General features: G+C 35.2%; 1 protein-coding gene across 2 annotated transcripts in view; it reads right to left on the reverse strand.

Annotated features, from left to right (window-relative positions):
• Nucleotides 1-20,626, reverse strand: part of LOC5567399 (nuclear protein localization protein 4 homolog) — a 101,259-nt gene extending 80,633 nt beyond the window's left edge. The window contains exons 1-5 of one of the 2 annotated variants that reach the window (XM_021849093.1): nt 20,377-20,624; nt 20,177-20,316; nt 5,356-5,505; nt 5,193-5,294; nt 4,936-5,132 (exon numbers count right to left, since the gene is read on the reverse strand). In XM_021849093.1, the coding sequence (XP_021704785.1) occupies nt 4,936-5,132; nt 5,193-5,294; nt 5,356-5,505; nt 20,177-20,197 (470 nt within the window). In that variant the 5' untranslated portion in view covers nt 20,198-20,316; nt 20,377-20,624. Of the gene's footprint in view, nt 1-4,935; nt 5,133-5,192; nt 5,295-5,355; nt 5,506-20,176; nt 20,317-20,376 lie in introns of both variants that reach the window. The other variant, XM_021849094.1, reaches the window with a different exon arrangement.
• Nucleotides 20,627-21,498: the final 872 nt, after the last annotated feature.

The following is a 21,498-nucleotide window of genomic DNA, read 5'->3' on the forward strand; positions in this document are numbered from 1 at the left end:
GGAATAATTTTCTTAGACAAAATATTTTACAAATTTTAAAATAAAATTGCAGTTTTGCCTGGATAATACACAATTTCATCATAATAATGGACAGTATTGATGTTTTGGAGCATTGATTAGCATTAAGATTGTTCATTCGTATAAGTTCGTAAATTAGGTGGATTGCAGACTCTAATCAATCAATATGGTAAATTGATGCGATTTATCATTAATAGTTTAAGTTTTCTTGGTTACAATTGATATGTATGAAATATGGAATAATAAAACGATAATCACATAAATGTACTTTGCATCATGAGATAGGTCATATTTTTAAAAATAACTATAAGGAAGTGGGTCACGCTGACCATTGCTTTTTTAAAGAAAGATTTAAGGTGATTATAGAACGAAGCCACGCCTCAAATTTTCAAGAGCACAAGACTTGAGAACCAAACAGCGCTCCATGTTGAAAATTTATCCCATTGGTCACCACCAGCAAGCAAGTCATTTGATTGATTTTCAACGCGAACTGTTGTCAGATTCTCCAGTCTTGTGCACTTGAAAATTCAAAGTTTGGCTTCGTTTTATAATCACCATAACAAGAAACAAATTTTTTTTCTTCTCTTTATCATCATCCTTTTGCTTCTTCTTCTTTATGGTGTTAAACCCCAACTCAGGAAGAGCCTTTTTCTCAGCTTACTTATAAACTCTTCCGCAGTTATCAACTGAGAGTTTTTTTTTTGTCAAGATACATTTTTTGCATTTTTGACACCCAATTAGCGATTAAATGTGGGGTTATGTTGCAAGAGTTTTGCAAGCTTAAATAAATATTTACGGTTTCATGTGCTTTGGATTGTCAAAATCTATTTTATAAAATGATTGTGGTTATTTTTCTTCTAATGTTATCACTACCAACTTTGACTGGGATGCACTAATAGCCATTCTAGAACAGTGCTACCTTCACCTTTAGTTCTGCGTTAGATCACGAATAGGCTAGCACTAAACTAAACTAATGTTGTAGTGTTTTATTTAATAAAACAATATTGAATAGATTTATCAAAAACACAAAAATGTACAAACTCCAGAACAAGTATTACCAAATTAGAACTTTTTGATTAGAATTTCTTTTGTTAAGTTTCATGAATAAGCGTATTGCAGTTGGTATAAGCTCATAATTAAACTTTTGGTCTCCGCGTGAAGATCCCAGAAAATTTGAGAATGGAAAGTGCATGACGTGGGACCATCCAGTATCAACAGTTTCTCATATTGTCACTTATTTCAGTCGTTTTCCCTCCTTCTTGATGCAAGCTTATTGTATGGAGATTCCAAATATTTCAATAGATTGTTATGTTTTGCTTGACCTTTTCCCCTATCCTTGCAACAGGACCTAATCAATAGCTGCTGCTGTAATCTGTACAATGTTATAGAGTTTGAGAGATAAAAGATAGGTGATGTACCAAATATGAAGGGGTCGATAGTCTTATCAAAAATAAAATGAACTCGATCATGTCCCTTGCAATTACTAAAAAATTTTTGAATTTATTCTCAGGAACATCTCTTGACCCTTATAACAAAAAACTGATAACTCATTGATATATGTCTATCACATTCACATCGAAAATTCTATTATGCCATGTTAAGAAAAAGGAGAGGTCTCTACAACTCTCTTCAGTACGTATCACAAATTCCAGTTGTTACTAGCAGGCTTGATAATACTCCACAACATCATCAGAGTTCGGTGACATACTCTAAAATAGCGTGCTGCTTTTGCCGCTTTGCGAGGGAGCGAAAAAATATAAACAGAGAGGCAATGAAAAATGAGCGAGGAAGATGCAGAACAGAGCAAAATTCGATAAAAAAAAAGAGAGCCAATACAACTCTGCTATTTTGTTCGGGCGGGACACTCAAGAGTTTTTTTTAAGTGTGAGTAAATGTGAGCTTAGCAACAAGAGAGAAAGAGTAACAGAAAAAAATCCTCGTATTTTTTTTTGCACTCTCACTCGAATCGGTTGAGGATCTGTGTTGAATCATCAAGATCTGTGTTAAAACATTAAAATCGCTTCATTTTTGTATCGCAGAGGAGTTCTGACAAGCCTGGTTGCTAGGACGTGGCCAGAGCAACTCTCGACTATTGAAAGATGCGTCAATCTTGTCCAAGAGCCCATGCTAAGATTGAAAACTCTAATTGATTAGCGGATAGGAAGCAGTCAAACCTTATTGAATGGTATATGACGTGACATCTATTATGTATCGTAGGTGATCAACACTTACATAAAGTAGAAAATTCAACCCTCAGGCTATTAAAAAACATTTAATAGCTTCAAAATAACTTTCAGTTTATATTTGAAGCATTTAAAAAATAAAAAAAAAAAAAAATTTTTGTGTTGATAAAAACGGAATAATTTGTTGACGAAATCGGAACGTGACAAAATCGGAGCGTGACAAAATCGGAACGTGATAAAAACGGAACATACCGTGGACGTACCATATTTGACGCGGTTAAGAAAATTCTAAATTCAAACACTTGTCAAATCGTCTAAATCTTTCCGATTTTGTTGAAATTTGAACATATGCTAGCTCAACTATTATAGAATTAAGGAAAAATCAGTAAAAAAATATTAAACGTTTTTTTCTTTATGTTTGATTGACTTTTTGTGGAACACATTAGGTTCCTTAATTGACGCATCAATTCTTCAATGTGCCTAATTTGACGCACTATGTTCCTTATTTGACGCACTTACAAATAATTGCTAAAGTTTAAAGTATACAAGAGTTTCAGTATTCAATAGTTCAATTAATTGAAAAAAGCGCTTTAGAGTGGACATAAAAGTTAGAACCTTTGGAAAAAGTTTTGAATGACGTCATCCGGTAGTACTTTTGCTATGCGTTTAGTTAGTGTAGAAAATAAAACCGGCGATTGAGTTCAATCCATAGTTAAGCATTATTGTTTAGTTTAATGAATTTTCTTCGCGATATCAGACAAGGGCAAGGTTTGAAAACTGTGTTGCGCTGGAACGGGGAAGGTAGTTGCTAAAATAAGGACAAATTGGTCAAAATCTAGAACGAAAACAACCGGTTCCAAAAATGTCCGGTTGAGAATCTTCGTTACTTATAACACGTGAACTACGCGCGCCTACTTGCCCCATGTTCTATGGCACCCTTATGGACCGCGGGACAAATATGCGTAGAACTAACGGCAGTATGGGCCTCGGAATACATCGAGAACCATATATGGGGCCATCCATGAAGTACGTCATGTTATTAGGGGGTGGGAGATGTTCTACCTTCAATTTCAATTCAATTTTTTTAATTTTTCTTCTATTCAAGATGTGACGAATCATATAAGTTTTTTTTAAGGCTCCATATAAAAAGCGTGACCCTACGATGGGCGGGGTTTTTCTAGAAATGGTATTTTTTGTGACACGTATCTCATGGACACCCCCTATTGTATAAATTATACGAAACAAACCATTGAACCTACACCTCACCTCCTGACGCATTTATTGAAGCTTCCTTGAAACATTAGGGGACGTCCATAAACCGCGATAAATTGTTCAATTTTCAACCCCTCTCAACCTCGGCCACATTTATTTTATGAAAAGTGCAAATATTTTGTATGAATCGTTGCGTTTCCCTGAACCTTCTCCTCTTCCTAAAAACGTGACGTAATCTATGGATGACCCTTTACATGTGATTACATAAAGCATTGGGTTGTTCTGCGGACGGATTTTTTGAATGCAATCACCATAAATATTTCTTTTCCTATTTTCGATTCAACAAAACGTGCTGAACAAAATAGCAAATAATTAGGAACATTGTGTGCCTAATTTGACGCACAAGATTTTCATACAAAAATATGTCTTAAACCTTAAAAATAGAAAAATTTCGACGTCAATTTATGAATAAAAGAATATTACTGACTGTTGTTGATGATATTGCTGTAAAACAGCACAATATTTTCATGAAAATTGATTAACAATATTTAGCACATTCACTAAGGAATGAAAAAATTGACGCACTTGTCGGATGCATTTTCAAATAATTTTTATTGTTTGCCTATTTTTACTCATAAATAAACTTTTTTTGATTGAAATCTTACAATAACATGTAAATTAAGTACCTGTATTACTAAATCAACATTTCCATACTGAATTTCTGGCATTGATTGCTTGCTAGAAATTCAGTATAATCATCTTTAAGTACCATTTTCGTCGAAATTAAATTTGTGGAAAGTTTGTAGAACATTGAATATACCTAAAATTATAACTAAGTAGGTATTAGTATTGATAAAGTAGTTTCTCAATTTTTGCCTCATTCAACTTAAAAAAAGATCTTTGTTCCATTGTAAATTCATAAATAATCAACCGATTTCAAGTCTTTTTAAATGTTTTCAAAGATAATTTGATTGCGTTGACACAATGTGAATGAAACATTTTGTTGAAAAATTATCTTGACTTAGCTTTCTAATAAAAATTACTTAAAAACATAAATACAAAATAATAGGAAATAGGAATAAATAAGATTTTTATGTTTGAAATTTTTAACGATTCTACTTCTTTTCTTGGCATCACGTCCTCACTGGGACAGAGCCTGCTTCTCAGCTTAGTGTTCAATGACAGTTTTCAACTTCCACGGTTATTAACTGAGAGCTTTTTTTGCCAAAGTAGTCATTTTCGCATTCGTACATCGTGTGGCAGATACGATGACACTCTATGCCTAGGGAAGTCAAGGAAACTTCCATTACGAAAAGATTGTGGACCGGTCGGGGATCGAACCTAGACACTTTCAGCATGGCTTTTCTTTGTAGCCGCAGACTCTAACCACTCGGCTAAGGAAGGCCCTTTCCGGGACACATCTGGTCGCTTTAATTGAGAAGGAATTACATCTCTGGCATCACAATATCCCTTCCTAGGTACGCCAATGATAATGTGACAAATTCATCCATTAGGTACTTACAGTTTTTCATCCCGTTTCCTTTGAATTCTTCCATCCTGCTTGTACAGTTCAATGTCGACTGAATCCTCTCCGTTCAAAACTGCTGAAGCGTTGGCACCGTAGCTGGTGCTGGGAGTTGGCTCTCGACTAAACCCAGCTGCCCCACTGAACGAGGAACTACTTGTGGAGGCAATCGACGCTACGGAGGAACTTCTTTCCTGAAAGAGTAATGGGCGTGAATTTGAATTCTTCAAGCTAGTGAGAGAACAGACACTTACAGGCTCCTTGGAAGTTGACGGACCGGCAATGTGCTTCAAGTATATCATGTCCCCATGATTTAGGCCGCTTTCTTTGACCGATTGAGATCGACTGGATACAAGCTATAATATAGAAAAATTTCTGAATAATGTTCTTTTGAACTGAAATAAGTTTAGAAGATACCTCTTTTGTACAGTTCCTTTCTTTGAAGAGCGCAAATCCGTAATCGCTGAACGAGAAGGCGGCATGGACGAGCTCGTACAATTCCCTTAAGTTACTGGTCTCGGGAATATCCACTCGTTTGGTTCCATCCGGTGATTGAACGCGAAGCACCTGTGGAATTGACAACAATATAATTAACCTGTAGCTGATTGTGAGGACATTTTACAAACAGAAATAGGAATTAAAAAAAAAACAATTAAGGATCACTAAATACTTTTAAGTTTTAATGAGGAATCTACAGAGAATCAAACTAGACATCTCTCGAAGTGAAATTATCCAGAATTTTTTTTCAAGGATGTCTCCAAGAACTGTTTTTGAAGTAGTTTCTGAAAAATTCCCGGAGGAATTTCGCAAAGAATTTCCTGATAAAATACTGCAAGGATCTTTGTAGTCACTACTGAACCTATCAGCAATAGACTGCTGAAGGATTTCCAACAGCTAATTCTTGGGCAATTCATCTAAGCATTACCATGTAGTAGATGATTTCCTGGGAGAATTGCTAGAGAAATCCTATGAATTTTCCTCAAATTATTCAACCAGACATTTTTTAAGGCTATTTCTAAGTAATTGGTGGAATTCCTCGCGATATTACGTCAAGTATTACTGGTCGTATTACTTACTGTATGTGTTTTTTCATGATTTTCTCCAGGAATTTCCTTCAGATTTTTCTTTTCCAGAGTTAAAATAGTGGATTCTTCCAAGAATTTCGTTCTAGATGCTTTCATAAATCAAACCTGTTTTTTAGCTTAACCCCAAAAAATACTCTAACATTAGCATTAAAATTACTTGACAAAGTCTTATGTACTTCAGAAACTTATCCAGTAATTTTTCCATCGACTTCTCTAGTATTTCCTCGAAGAATGTCGTTTTGGACATTTCAAGAACTCACCCAGTATTTTTTTTAGAGACGTCTTCTGGGAGTTTTCAGGATTTCTCAACGGTTCCAACCAATAAGGAATTTCGCTAATGAACAATCAGGAAATAATTTGAAAATTTTCTGTTTTTTATCCAGGAACTTTTCCAGAGATCAAAGAAAGTTTCCATAAATTATTGGAGAAATATCTGAAGAATAGGCAGTGGCGATTCCCTAACCTCAAATCTACCTGTTCTACGTACAGATTTTTTTTTTTGGATTTTTACAACAAATGCGTATCTAATTAGTAGGGAATGGTCCAAATAGTCGATTTCAATCATTTATCTTTTGAATTAGATAGTAATTTAGTCAAAATATCAATTTCTAGTCACGTAGAACAGGTAGAAAGTGAGGTTACGAGCTCTTGCAATGATTTCCGAAAGAACTCCCAGACTATTGAGGGAGTCTTGTAGTCCCTGAAACAATTGTAAAAAAGACCACTGACTTTAGAAATTACTCGAGAAATGCTGGAAAGAATTGCAGAAGTAGTCCTGGAGGTACATCATAGAAAAGCTCTGATCAATAATTGAGAAAAAAATGGAAGAGTTATTAACATATTTGGAAGTATCTCTAGAGGAATTGCTGGCAGAAAGTGTGAGTGAACTTTTGAAGAAATGCTTTGGAAAAACTTTGAAATATATCTATGTAGAATAATTTGGGTGAACTCTTGTAGTTTTTTTTTTTTTGAATATTTACTAGAGGGACAACTGGAAGGATTACTTGAAGTTACTTGAGGTAATACTTTTACAGTAGGGGGAGATCCTCCAGTACCGGACACTTAAGCCACTAAATTCATAATTCGAAAAATATTGGTTTTATGTGCTCGTGTTACCTATTTATGATAAATATTATGAGTTTTATAGTGTACAAAAATAAATTTGAAAATATAAATATGAATTGTGACATTGAAATTTGATGATGTGTTTTAGTAGCAAATTGATCGATCTTGAAAGGTGGCACCCAATACCGGACATGATCTGGAAAAGCCTCGAAATCTGTAAATTTGTACATCATTGAATGTGTTCACTATAGGATTATAAGATTTTTTTCATTATCAAAGAATTACTAAATAGGCTCAAAATTAAGGCGATACGTCATTTTTTTCATGATTTTCAAACTTTTCTACTTTGTAAAAAAGGCATGCATATTTCAAGGATGTGTTATTCTAGGCAAACATTAGTCTCAATAATAGCTTTCTTTTCTTTCAATACACCATCTTGATTGGACCATGATTTCTCAATTTTTCGACTTTGTCCGGTATTGGGTGCTGTCCGGTACTGGGGGATCTCCCCCTACATAAGGATTTCTTGGAATAAATTCTGGATAAATTCTTCTAAAAGGGCTGGTAGCGACTGCGTGCCTTTATAATAGTAACATTAAAGACCTCATGTTTGAAATCATACAAGAACCAAGAAAATATGAATAATCCAAACATAAATCAAGAGGTGTAGTTTCCATAAAATTTTTTGAGAAAATCCATACAGACATTTATTTATGATATGTTATTTTTTTTTCAATTACAAGTACCTAATGCTACTCGTATAACTGTATGTATTTTTCCATGATTTATTCCAGGAATTTCATTAGAAAATAACTCGGACATTTGCCCAAAAAAAATCATTCATTGATTCCTAACGACCTTCTCAACGTATTCCTCCGTGAATTTAGTTCAAAATATGTTAAAAAATCTACCTGGATGTTCAAGACAAACTTAGAAATTTTCCTGGAGTTCATTCGATGTTTCTTCTATCTATTTTGCTACAATTTCATTTAGGACATTTTCAAGAACTCAAGCAATAATTTCTCCAAAGATATCATCATTGATTTCCTAGGATTTTCCCCAAAGTTGTTCGATTTCAAGGATATCTTTGATTTCTTCGGAAAATCCAGCGGAAGTTCTTGAAGAAATTTACAAAGTATGTTTCCAGATTTTTTTTAAGTCTCCAGGAAATTGATTAGCACATTTTACAATAAATTATTGAAAACATCCAAAAAGTACCTACTACTAAAACAAATGCTTTAGTAAGCTCTGTTAAAGCTTCTGTGTTCCTGATGAACGCTTGCGAGGATCTCTGAAAAACTCTTTAACTCTTGAGGAATCAATGGCATCCCCAGATAAAATCCTGTATTTTTTTCTGGAGACATTCCTTGAAAAATGATGAACATAATTGTGAGGAAGTAATGAATAAAATACTAATGATCTATAAATTTCAATAAATTACCAAAAACTCAAAAGAGCTTATTTGAGGATGAAATTCTGTAACTGATATATGATATAAGTGGGCGAATAGTCAGAAAATAACAATGATAGAAATTTCATTGCTACTACATTATGAGGCTCATCTCAATGTGACTGTTATGCAATTACAATTACCAATGTGACAAAACAGCTTGATATTTTTTACGAATTTTCTAGAAAAATCTCACAGATTTCAGTAAGTTGATTGAAAGTATTTATCATTTTGATGACTCTCCCCGGTATCAACTAGAAATTGTCAAAAATGTCAAATGTGCCAAACATGCAGTTATGGGCAGTGCTGGTGATTTTGATTTGCAAGATATTTGTAGCTGCAAAAATTACAGGAAAACGGAGCATTGCAAAACAGTCCAATGTAACATGTAGAGTAAGGTGGGGCAAAAGTTCGACCTTAGTGGAACAATCAACGTTACCAGAAAAACAATAGCAGTTGAAACCAAATAAATGCCATACAGTGAACCTTCAGCATTTTGCTGAACAAACTTGTGTCAAAATATTTACCCATTTTTAGTTATAACAGTTTCAAAATTGCTTGTCTCAAACGAACTTTTGCCCCACCGGTGGGGCAAGAGTTAGAATTTAGTTTGGAGCAAAAGTTCACTGGCTGAAATACAAAATATTGGTATTTTTTATGACAGATATGCTCTATACCAGCCGTAATCTTATGTTTGCCGAAAAATACACACTAAATTTTCATCAAAAAATTGCCCAAAATAGGGTTAATTGGAATATACCCAAAAATAGCGGTTTTTCGCAAAACTAAGTGAAAATGTAAAATTTTGGTTACATTTTTCGCATGATCAGTCACATTTCGCGATATTTGAAGATAATATGTGGATTTTAGGCAATTTGTATTTTTTCCGTGAGTTTATATATGGGTCGAACTTTTGCCCCGCTGATTCAAACTTTTGCCCCTCTATGGGCTAAAAATTGTTTCCGCGCATTTATGCAAAAACTTATACACCTCAAAGCATCCTTATGGGGGGGTCCGTAGCCTTGAGGTTACGCTTTCGCTTCATAAGCGAAAGGTCATGGGTTCAATTCCCAGCCCCTCCACAAAAAAACCAGTCCAGCCACCAGAAGACGCCGCACGGAGGACCGTGCTTTGGGGAACACATCCATCCTCCGTCAGTATCAGATGGTGACTGAGACGAACTGACCCTCTTCGTAGGCAGCTAGCCTCAAACGACTTAGGAACACGGCAAAATGAACCACCGCAAGAGCAAAGGACCATGGCTTATGGAAATCGATTGGACTGAACAGCAGAGCTCTCTCCTACCTGCTCGGTGTTAGAGTAAAAGAGTAGAAGACAGTGAAAGCAGATGTAAATATAGATAAGTTAAAAATAGATCTGTATCGGTATAGTAGATATAGATGAACTGATGCTGGCACAGTAGTGGCCACAAGCACGGAGTGCCTTAAAAAAAAAAAAAGGTGATAGACCTAGAAACGTTCTTACATAAAATATTGAAAAAGATTTTGTCGATATTTGGTTTCATGCAACGAAAGTTTGACCAAAAATTACAATATTTACGTTGAAAAACAACAACTAGCATGATTTTGTACGCTGAATTAAGCGGGGTATACCTCGGTAACTGAACGCTCCAGTTGTTGCACTTTCTTGAACAAAGGGCAAATGAGACCATCCAACTAACTAGAAGACATTAGTTGTTCTTCCCATATCTTCGAAATGATACGGTGAAGAAGTTCTGTTCTTTAACGTGTTTGAGAAGATTGCCCGGAACTCGTCCTTCCTAGCAGCTTTGTAGTTCTTCAGCCCAGTAATAGGGTATTTTGGACAGAGCGTTACGCGTGTATAATTTGGCCACCTCCATTTGATTTTGCCGTAAATGGCCAAATTACATATATACGCGCAACGGTCTGTCCAAAACACTTTGATCACCCTAGATTACATTACCCAGGGTGGCCAGTGAAAAGTCAATTTCAAATTCCTGGTTTTCTCCCGGTTTTTTCCCGGTATTTCAAAAATATTCCCGGTTTGATGATATGCTAAGAAACATTATTGCGATTTTTTAACATTTAAAAAGACTTAAGTACGAGTTTTTTGGTCATAAACCAAAGCATTTCTATTAGGGGTAGACGGAAATCAGATATTTTGCTGCGCATTCAAATTTTCTGGGCTTATACTGATTCTGATAAATTCCAGTTTGATATAATAGATCCGGCAGAAATAAGGACAAACCTTTTTTTTATTATTATTTTTTTTTCTTCAAGCTTCGCGACTAATATTTCAATAGCGCGCTGTGTTCATAAACATCGTAAGAATGCAGCGGCACATTTAAAAACTGATTTCGAGGTACGTCGCGAGTCTCACTGGCGCGATCCGGATGGGTGGTGACGCGACAATATATGAAACGATGTTTTACGACGATCACTTTAAGTAATCGTGGAATTTGTTATAAAAAAGTTCAGTGTTAAAAAAGTTTGACCCTTTTTTATATGATGGGATCGAGCCAATCTTTGAATGAATTATAGTTTAAATTACAAACAGTCACATATTTGGTAGACATAAAAATGAAATTATCAATTGTTCAACATTTCGTTCCATGGTCATCAGCATAAAATTTTCATAATAATATATAGGCATGATTCTGAAATGAATTAGAATTTTACTAAGTTGAGCAAGCCATTTTAAATTCAGTAAGCATTGAAGCGTCCTGTATTTTGCCTAGCTTCGGTACTCTACCCTTTTCCAGTAGAGAAGCTAGGCACAATACAGAATGATTTGAGGCTTAGTGACTTTAAAATGGCTTGCTCAACTTTCACCACCTAATTAAATTTGAATCTTGTCGCTCTCTTGCGACGCCTATCCACCTATTCATTTCCATCATTTGCTCCTATAGACTCCCTTTAGCTTTGAGTCGCATGACCGCTACAGCCATGGAACAAAATAATATATAAAGAATATGTTCCTGACTTCATTGGTTTATTCGATTTCAGAAGCTTTTGTAAATATCCACTAAGGCAGGCCTGCCCAACCTTTTTGAACCGCGGGCCAAATCACAAAAACATTTCGTGTCGCGGGCCACATTAAAAAAAAAAACAAATATTCGCATAAAGTCTGACAAAAGTAAATAAATTATGTTCATAAAATCTGACAAAAAATCAGTTAATGAAGTAAATTTAATTTGAAGAAATCGAAAAACAGATAATTCCTGCTAGTCATTCTGCAGGATTTTGTGAGAGTCTCTTTCAAAACTATTAAATAATCTCTTGCAGAATATTTTGAAGAATCAACCCAAATTTTGTTTTTAAATTCTATTCAAATAAAGCTCTGGATTTTATAAAAATCATTCTTTTAATTTTGTTAGAATCTGCCCCGAAATGTGCTAAAATCCAGATCAAGCTTTTACGAAAATCTAGGTCTGAATTTCCAGGATTTTACAAGAGTCGTGCCTAGGATTCAGAATCTCACTCCAAAAAAGTTTCGAAATGCAACCTTGAAATCGTTGAGAGTGCTCAAAGGCAGTTTGAAAAACTCAATTTCTTATAACTCACGCTTGAGATGTTTCATGCGTTAGTTGTCAATCAAAAAATCATGGATGAGTTGGCGCACCATTTTGACTAAATTGTCTCGTATTTCCACAGTTTACTCACACACGGCAATAATTTCTTGTTAGTCTTCTAAAATTATACTAATCCTTTCTAACGTTAACAACAACATTCTGGTTTCACGAATTTTTACCGGGTTTTGCGACTGAATCATTTTTTCGGTTAGAGTTGATTGAAAAAAAAAAATGCGAAATCATCAAAATGTCAAGCGTGAGATTTGCGAAGCAGATCTCTAATAAGTTTAGAACATATTGATTGAAATTTGAGTGTGAGTCTATCAACACTGCTAAAATGTATTTCCAGTAAATCCAGGCTAGAAGTCTATGGAATTCTGGTAAAAAATTTGTGCCGATGTTATCCGTGACAGTCGTTTCCAGAATTCTAAAAAAAAACCCTGTTCAAGATTTGTCTTTTTATAATCCTGTCAAGGAATCTGCGTGAATAACTCCCAGGTATAGGTAAAATTTATTTCTAGGATTCTGTGAGAATGTTAGCCTACGATTCGGTGAAATTATGTTTGGAAACATAGCCCTTTGCCCATAAGTTTTGCTTAGGCTGCATTTTTTGAATGCCGAAGGAAGTCGTAGTAGAAACATGGTTGAAACACACATAATTTGAGATTAGGAATTTGAATCACTCATAAAATTAATTAGCTAAAAAGATTTAGAGGAGACGAAACAATTTAAATAAATTATTAGGTTGATATTAAAATGGAAATAAAATAATTTCTAATTTCAGGTTGGTAGGATAGTCTATGGGCGAAATATGAGAAGAATTTTCGAACCCTTCGCGGGCCGCACAAAATGAGGTCGCGGGCCGTACGTTGGGCAGCTCTGCACTAAGGTTTAGATCGTGCTGGTTAAAACATTACTTGGTATGCAAAATTTTCCCGGTGCTAATTGAAATTCCCGTATATTTCCCGGTTTTCTCCCGGTGATTCGAAATTCACGGCTTTTTCCCGGTTTTCCCGATTTCCCGGTGCGCTGGTCTCCCTGTACCTCAACTAACGTCGGAGGTTCAACAACCGAGTGTTACAGTACATTCGTTCGAATTAAGTGCATAACGTGTTCATGTGTAGTTTTTTTCGGAACCAGAGCAATACACGAAGTAAATAATTATTGAACATTTTTATCATACGATCAGTCTATTCCACTGATATCAATTAATGATACGTAGTACGCAGATAATAATTTTCGAATTAGATATATCGGAACGAGAAAAACTTACATACACAAAAAAAATCCGACGAAGAATTTACCAAAGTGATTTTCGAACATCGGTAGCAAAAATTGTGACGATTTGAATTCGAGGTCAAACAGTTCTGGTGTTTAAAGATTGTAAAATGTACAGTAATCCGGGGGCAAATTGATCAATGAGGTGAATTTGATCAGGCCGATACCAAATTGCATTTCCTTCCAAGGGTGCTTAATGTTTCGTTTTCTTCACAAACATACTATGTTTTCTAGTGAATAGATGTCGAATGATGATTTTTAATTATTTCATTTTTATTAAGGTCAGTTTTACATAGAAATATCAACTGTTTTTGAAGGTGTAAGCAATGCTGTTGGAAATGTCTCCATGCAAACTTTGAGTTCCGTAAATTCGGGTGAAATTGCTCAGAAGGGTGAATTTGATCACAATGTCACACAATTTTTATCTCATTAATAGAGCACACATGTCAATGCTACATATAGCATATGAACGTTGTTTGCCTCAACTATTGTCAAATTATGTGTTGCGAAGTTTTTTGTGTAAAAGAACGTTTATTTCTATGAAAATAATGTAAAATTCCATAATCGTGTTCGGTGTGGTATTGACATACATCTATAAACATCTAGTTTTAAACAAGGATTTAGACATGGTGTCTACATGACAGTTTGGAAGGATGCTTTACATATATCCCTGAAACAGATTTTATCATTGAGAAACGTACCAATTTGCACAATTTATTCAAATTATCAAATTTTTGAAAGACATCTAGAAATTCCTTTGGAAATTGCCTACATTTAAGCGTTTTATGTGGTGGTTTCAATTTTTGATTGTTGATTATTTCCATAAATATTGCCTTGGTAATAATTTAGCAAGCTTATTTGGATTCGAGGAGCCCAAATTGAGTATGTATAGTTATTTTCAGACCGAACAATAGTGGTTTTGACCAATCATCAATTTCACCCCGAAATAGGATCCCCTGATTTTTTATTTTAGTGATGATTTTCAGCAATAAATTCACATCTGTAAGGACATTTCGGTACATGAGCCAATAGGCTCACCCTCGTACTTGTTTTCCTGAATTTAGTTGTTTAGCATTGTCATTATTATGGAAAACAGACCATAAAAACCATAAGAAATGATCAATTTCACCCGAAATTACGATATTGAAAATGTTGTGTAAGCTCACGTATGAACTACTGAACTTATTTCTGAAATCATACAGCATTACAAACATAGTTTTTTGCTCATAAAACCGTTTTTTCACAAATAACCAGCTTATTTCACGGGGAAATTGCCTACATTTAGGCGATTTATGAAGATTTACAAAATTTAATTTTGCAATAAAAGGGTGAAATATACAAGTTGTAAGATTCAGAAGATAGGGAAATTTTTTATACTTAAACCTGTTTTTTTATATGACGATCAATTTCGTCCCAGTTTGTCATTTTCAATTTTCGATATTTAAATGATTTTTTTTATATTAAAAATAATTTCATAAAAAAATCGATTAAATAAACTGATAGAGATCAATGAATTTATTAAAAATTATAAATATTTAAATTCCAAAGGATAACAAAATAAAAAGTTTTGAAATAGTGATCAATTGCCCCCGGATTACGATAATTCATAAAAGACTTCGATGTTAAACTTTGCAATCTGCTCAGCAAGATCATATTGGGAGTTATTATATGAATCCAATGTTTCGTAAATATATTCGTTTTCGTATGGTCAGAGTCAACCAAAGCTGTAGCAAGTACATCAGAGAGTACGAAAATGCGTTCTATAATCGCTTAGAAGCCAATTTCTTTGTCAAGTTAAATTTATTCAGATGATTATAAAAGCTTCTTAAAAGGCACATCAATGCTAAGAATATAGCTTAGAGTTGAATATTTGATGTACGTGGATATCCAAAGCCATTCAAAGTGATAGAGGTCCATTCTAAACCGAATCGTGAGTTGAGTTAATCTTTTAAAAATGATAGAATATGTTATAATTGAAGTATACCAATTGTGTTAGTTATAAAACATGGGCTTCGTAGCCGTGCGGTTTACGGCGTCAGTCGTTTAGGCGTATTGTGCTACAGAGTATGGGTTCGATTCCCGCCCCAGTCGGAGAAAACTTTTCGTCAAACGAAAAATTCTTCACTGGTCCATTGGTCGTTCCGTGTGTCCGTTGTCTAATGTTAGTTAAGTTCAGTCTGTGCAGCCTATGGCTGAAGACGGTGTAAATTGTCTTTTAAAATTGAAAAGAATTCAGAAAAGAGTAGAAAAAGGCAATAATGAGAGTAATGAATAGAATACAAATGATCTATTGAAGCCACAAAATAAGCAGGCTTAGAGAAAATGTGATATGCAAACGAAACACGGCATAAAAATTAACAAATTTGATTGAAAACATGTGACGTCACTCCTATCGTTTCATATTTTCAAAAAGATGTTCGAGGTGGATCGAAACGACGTCGTCAACGTCTTAATATTGTACACCGTGGAAACGAAATAACAAACATACTGTCAGTTATTAATCTAATCTTGGCTCGAGAAGACGCTTCTAAGTTTACTACAATAACACTGTTCGACAAAAAAAGTCGATATGAATGCACAGAGACCGGACACCCCGGGCTTGAAAGTATAAAAATAAACAAAAATAATGGCGTTTTCAGAATGTTCGTGTCTGCCCCAGGTCATTTTTAAAATATACTTGAACTTTTTGCATTTTTTATTTAAAAATCTAATCTAATCAATAAACCGACACAGTGTTTTATATTCAGGACAGGGGAATTCATGTGCCATATAATGTTTTCAACTTTAAATACAATATGAAGAGTTGTAATAAGATTTGCAGGGAGCCCTCCCCCCTTTTTTGTACCCTCCCCATTTTTAAAGTATCGCAAATGATGGAATATTTGATATACAGGGGGTTGTCAAAATAACTGGGACAGGCAAAAATTGGGCCAACTTTGGAATGCTGTAACTTTCACAAAAATTGACCGATTTCAATTCTTTAATAAGTAATGGACGGGTCAACTAATCTAGTTTTGAGGTGGCCACTGTAGTCAAATATCCACTTAAGGTCTACAACAGCCCTATTTAGCACGAGATATGAAAAATGAACTGTCGCATGATATGTATTGGAGTTCAATTTCAATTGTCCCTAATTATAGGTTCCCTCGGGGACATCCGGTGGTCCCGGAAGTAGTCACTGTAGTCAACTATCCATTTTGAGTCTACAGTTGCCCTATTTACGACAAGACATGAAGAATGAGCCGTCGCATGATATGCTTTGGTGTCAAAATAGAAATGTCCCCTATGCAAGGTTCCCCCGGGGCACTGGGCGGCGCCATGAGTAGCCAAATCTGTACAAGACTCATTTTCAACTTATAATAGGGTATTTTATGATAAGCTAGGGAGAAAACAATATTGCGCGACATATTTTGAGTGAATAAATTGTTTGATCCCAATTCGGATCCACTACCGGCACCGATTCCGGGGAAATGGCCATATATTGGTTGTTTCTGGACCAATATTAATACTTGGCGCACCAATCGCTTCAGAATTAGATCTTCTATCTTCATGTGTAGTAAAATTTTGATTTTTTAGCCGAGACCTTTGCTAAAAACACGTCATAATTTTACTGCATAAGACATGCTTCCGGAAATCCGGATTATCACCGGTATCCGGTGGTCATAGTTCATCTCCGTGGATGCACCTCAAAACTAGATTAGTTGACCCGTCCATTACTTCTTAAAGAATTGAAATCGGTCAATTTTTGGCAAAGTTACAGCATTCCAAAGTTGGCCCAATTTTTGCTTGTCCCAGTTATTTTGACAACCCCCTGTATATCAAATATTCCATCATTTGCGATACTTTAAAAATTAGGAGGGTACAAAAAAGGGGGGAGGGCTCCCTGCAAATCTTATTACAACTCTTCATATTGTATTTAAAGTTGAAAACATTATATGGCACATGAATTCCCCTGTCCTGAATATAAAACACTGTGTCGGTTTATTGATTAGATTAGATTTTTAAATAAAAAATGCAAAAAGTTCAAGTATATTTTAAAAATGACCTGGGGCAGACACGAACATTCTGAAAACGCCATTATTTTTGTTTATTTTTATACTTTCAAGCCCGGGGTGTCCGGTCTCTGTGCATTCATATCGACTTTTTTTGTCGAACTGTGTAATCTCTAAAGAAAGTTGTAACCCTTGTCAATTCTTATGGAAGAACTCCTGTGGAAATCTTTGGAAGATCTAGTAACTACTGGAAAAGCATTTTGGAAAATTTTCAGAGCTATCCCTGTGGGAATTCCTGGTTAAGTCTTTCGAACTGGAATTACCAGCAAGGAGAAGGAAAATAGTGACTCAAAAGTCCATTTTGATTATTAAAGAGTCTTTAGAAACCTTCTATTACAGGGTGGCCACCAAATTTATTTGAAATTCCCGCTTTTTCCCGGTTTTCCCGGTACAGTCGCCAAAATTTTCCAGGTTTTTGATTTAGCTAATTAAAGATATTTCAACTCAATTTCTTATCATTTTATTTTTACTTCATGAAAATAAAGAGTTCTCCAAAGCAAACAACACACCTAGAATGAAACAAAAATCCGTGGCATATGTGATTCAACAGATTTTTGGAACAACAGTGGTTTCAACATAACTGTCAAAAATTCACAGAAAATTCGGTGAAAGCTAAAATTTTACCAAAGTCTGTGAAAATCAATCTTTTTACCATATACCGAAATTTGCACTGAAAATCTGTGCAATCATTAGGCGTGGCCGGCGTTTTTTTATTTTTTAATGGCGAACTTCGCTAAAGTTTATATTTTTGTATATTAAATAATATAAATATACTGGACTTGAAAAACAAAATTAAGCGCCAGTATTTTTAAATTACAAATGATTTATGGAATTCCGTTCAATGAACGATCAGTGTAAAAAAATGTTAATTCTTGAGTCAAGAACCTTTATATATTTCGAAACATGGTTAGCGATATTGTGAGAAAAGTGGAACATTGTTAAGACGCATAGTGTAAAAAGTAAAAATTAAATCGTTAAAAAAATAAGCAATCCAATGTGTTATTCAAATATAACGATTTTCTACAACTTCTGGTTTGTAGATTGATAGCTCCAAAATGTTCGTTCAACACGATTTACCCGGTAGTAATCTCAAATTCCCGGTTTTTCCCGTCTTTTAACCCGGTGGAATCAAATTCCCGTCTTTTTCTCGCTTTTCCCGTTTTCCCGGTTCGGTGGCCACCCTGCTATTAAGAAACATACTTTTAAGAAACATGCATTGAAATAGAGACTAAATCTCGAAAAAAAAAAATGACCGGAGTTTCTGGGAGAATTGGTGGAGGAAGTTTCAAAGGGATCCGTGGAGGAGCCCCTGCAAGTATTCCAAAAGAAGGCTTCGGAAAAGAATTCCTGAATCTATTCTGGGAGGAATTTGGGAAGACATAGCCGCGTAGTGAAGGTTTCTCTGGAGCCTTTGATTTTTTGCACCATGATTAACTGGAAACAGAATAAGGAAAAAAATTACCTTGGAGGCCATTTCGATAAAAATAGTGGTTTTAGAGAGTTCTCATTGAAAATAGATACTTTTAAAGACTTCCTATTTATTTATTTGTTTACATCAACAGGCAAAGTGAGACCCCAATATTGTTGGTAATAATTACCAGATAATTATAAAGAAAGCTAAACCTACAAGTCGAAACAAAAGAGGTGTCTTACATTAAAAAGAGACCTGCTACCAGCACTTCAAACAAATCCATGGATAATATCCTGAAGGATTTTCTGGACGAATTCCTGGAAAACTTCAGGTGGAATCGTCCTAGAAATTGATGTAGGAGTAATCCGAACTATTAAATACTGAGAAGAACAATTTACTAGATAAATTACTTCACAAATCTTTGGGAGAGTGCAAGAGTAATCACTAAGAGACACCTTTAAAGTTGAAGAAATCCCTAGAAAAATAGCGGAAAGAACTTTCTGGAAATGCTGGTTGAGTTTTTTTTTTTTAGGAATTCGTGGTATTGCTTCTAGTATATGTCGCAGAAAAATTCATGGGACAATCCATGGAGGAATTATCGAAGGATTTTTCATTGTAATGGCTGGAAGAATTTCTTATAAACGCTCAAGAAACTCTTCGAGGAATTTTAATATGAGTTCAATTAGAGAATCCTGAAGCTTTCCTTCAAGGAGCCTGTGAACAAACTGAATAAATTGAAAAAAATTGAAGAAACTATGGAAAAATATCGTATGAATCGCTGTGGCCTCAAAAAATTACACCACAGTTAATTGATTTCAAGAAGAAAAAGAAAAAGTTCTTTTAAAAAAATTGAAGATTTTAGAGAATTTTCATTAAAACTAGGATTTACAGATTTTTTTATTTATTCAAATCAGCCTTTTTAGAAAATAGTGACCATGTCTCTAAAAAGAGATCTTCTATCAGCCTAGTAGCACAGGGAATTGTGTGAACATTTTAAATAGTATGGAGAAGCGGCCAAATTCAATCTCAAATCCTGCCAGCACTGGACGGACCGAAATCAAAACAAACTTCCCAAATAGCATTTGGTTGAGGTTATCTAAACAGAGCAAAATCTGGACCCAAGACAAACCGGTTAATCTTTCAGCTGATTGCTTAGTAACAGAAGGATATCAGCTAGAATCTTCTAAATGGTTCTCTATCAAGAATTTAAACCCGATTCGGCATATAGCAGCTTATATCCCCACTCCTTCACCAAATCATCAATGACATATCAATTTTCCGTGCGTCATTTCTTTCTTCTTTTGGGATCAAAATCCCGTCTCAATAAAGAGAAGTGCTACTCACAATTTTGCCACCTTTGGACATCTTGAGCGGTTGCTTCCAAGCCCTTGTGCAACCCGGAAACGAATCGTCCTCCTTGCGGCTTATGTAAGTAAACTAGCCCGTCCTCCGCTGAAGCCGACCAACAGAAAGATACTCGGAATCTGTAACGGAACAGTGTTGTGATGGGAAATCACTCACCCAACCAAAGTCAGAAAACTTACCCAAAATCGTCTTCCTTTCAGAACCACCAGAAATTAACCGCTACTGCTGCTGTTTGCCACTGTCACTGATGCTGCACTACTGTATTCGAGGTTTGACTCTTCCGATTAGGAATACGAGAAAAATACTATCCAAATGACCCAACAAATAAAGCAAAAGCGAAAACCGACGGAGAAACTTCAATTGCCGAACGAAACAACTGACGGAACGATGATAAACTGCTGTGCAAAATGACAGAGCAGCTGCTGGCTGGCGAGAACTGTCAAAACAAAAATCAGCGACTTTTTTCGAGATCAACTTTATGAAAGATCCCGGAGATCAATGTTTGCAAAAATCGATTTATTCATTATTTTCATTACACGTACCATGGTACGCTGCAACTTATTTTCAATATGTTCTAATTTAACTACATAAAATAATAAACAAATAATTATTTATCATACATTATATAAGAACACATATGCGCATATGACACGTTGCAAATATTATAGGATAAGATTTGAAGATGTGTAAAGCGGCATTATAAAGACGTTACGCTGAGGTTGGCAATGTTTGATCCCCTTTGGGATCATTCAAATATTACGTAACGCAATAGGGGGAGGGAGGGGGTCTTACATAGTGTTACGGTCCATACAAAAATTTAAAATTTTCCTTACAGAAGCTATTACGTGGGGGAGGGAGGGGGTATAAAATTGGCAAATTTTGCGTTACGTAATATTTGAATGAACCCTTTCCCTCTCCTTTACGCTTTTTGTATGGAAAATATTTCATTTTTAGTATGAAACCGTTTGGGCTTCTCTTTGTCATTCCTAAAGCCTAATTTGCTACTGAAAATGAATCGCTAAAGAAATTTCTCACCGATTCCTTGCAGAAAATTTCTACAGCAATTCCCACACGGAGACGGAATTCAAATCAATTTTGGGTTGTTTCAACGCAATTCCGTAGTTGAGCCCAATCACTCAATTTTGGCTAAATTTCCAAGATCCCCACTAGGTAGTTTGGCTTTAATTCCATTAGAAAAATATACTCTATTTTGGGTTGCTTTAACGCAAAATTGAGTTCTTGCGACCCAAACACAAGAAAAGTTGCATTTACCCAAATTTGGCTTATTGGGCTAAAGTACC

Source organism: Aedes aegypti, chromosome 3 (genome assembly GCF_002204515.2).
Source record: "Aedes aegypti strain LVP_AGWG chromosome 3, AaegL5.0 Primary Assembly, whole genome shotgun sequence".
NCBI lineage: Eukaryota > Metazoa > Arthropoda > Insecta > Diptera > Culicidae > Aedes > Aedes aegypti.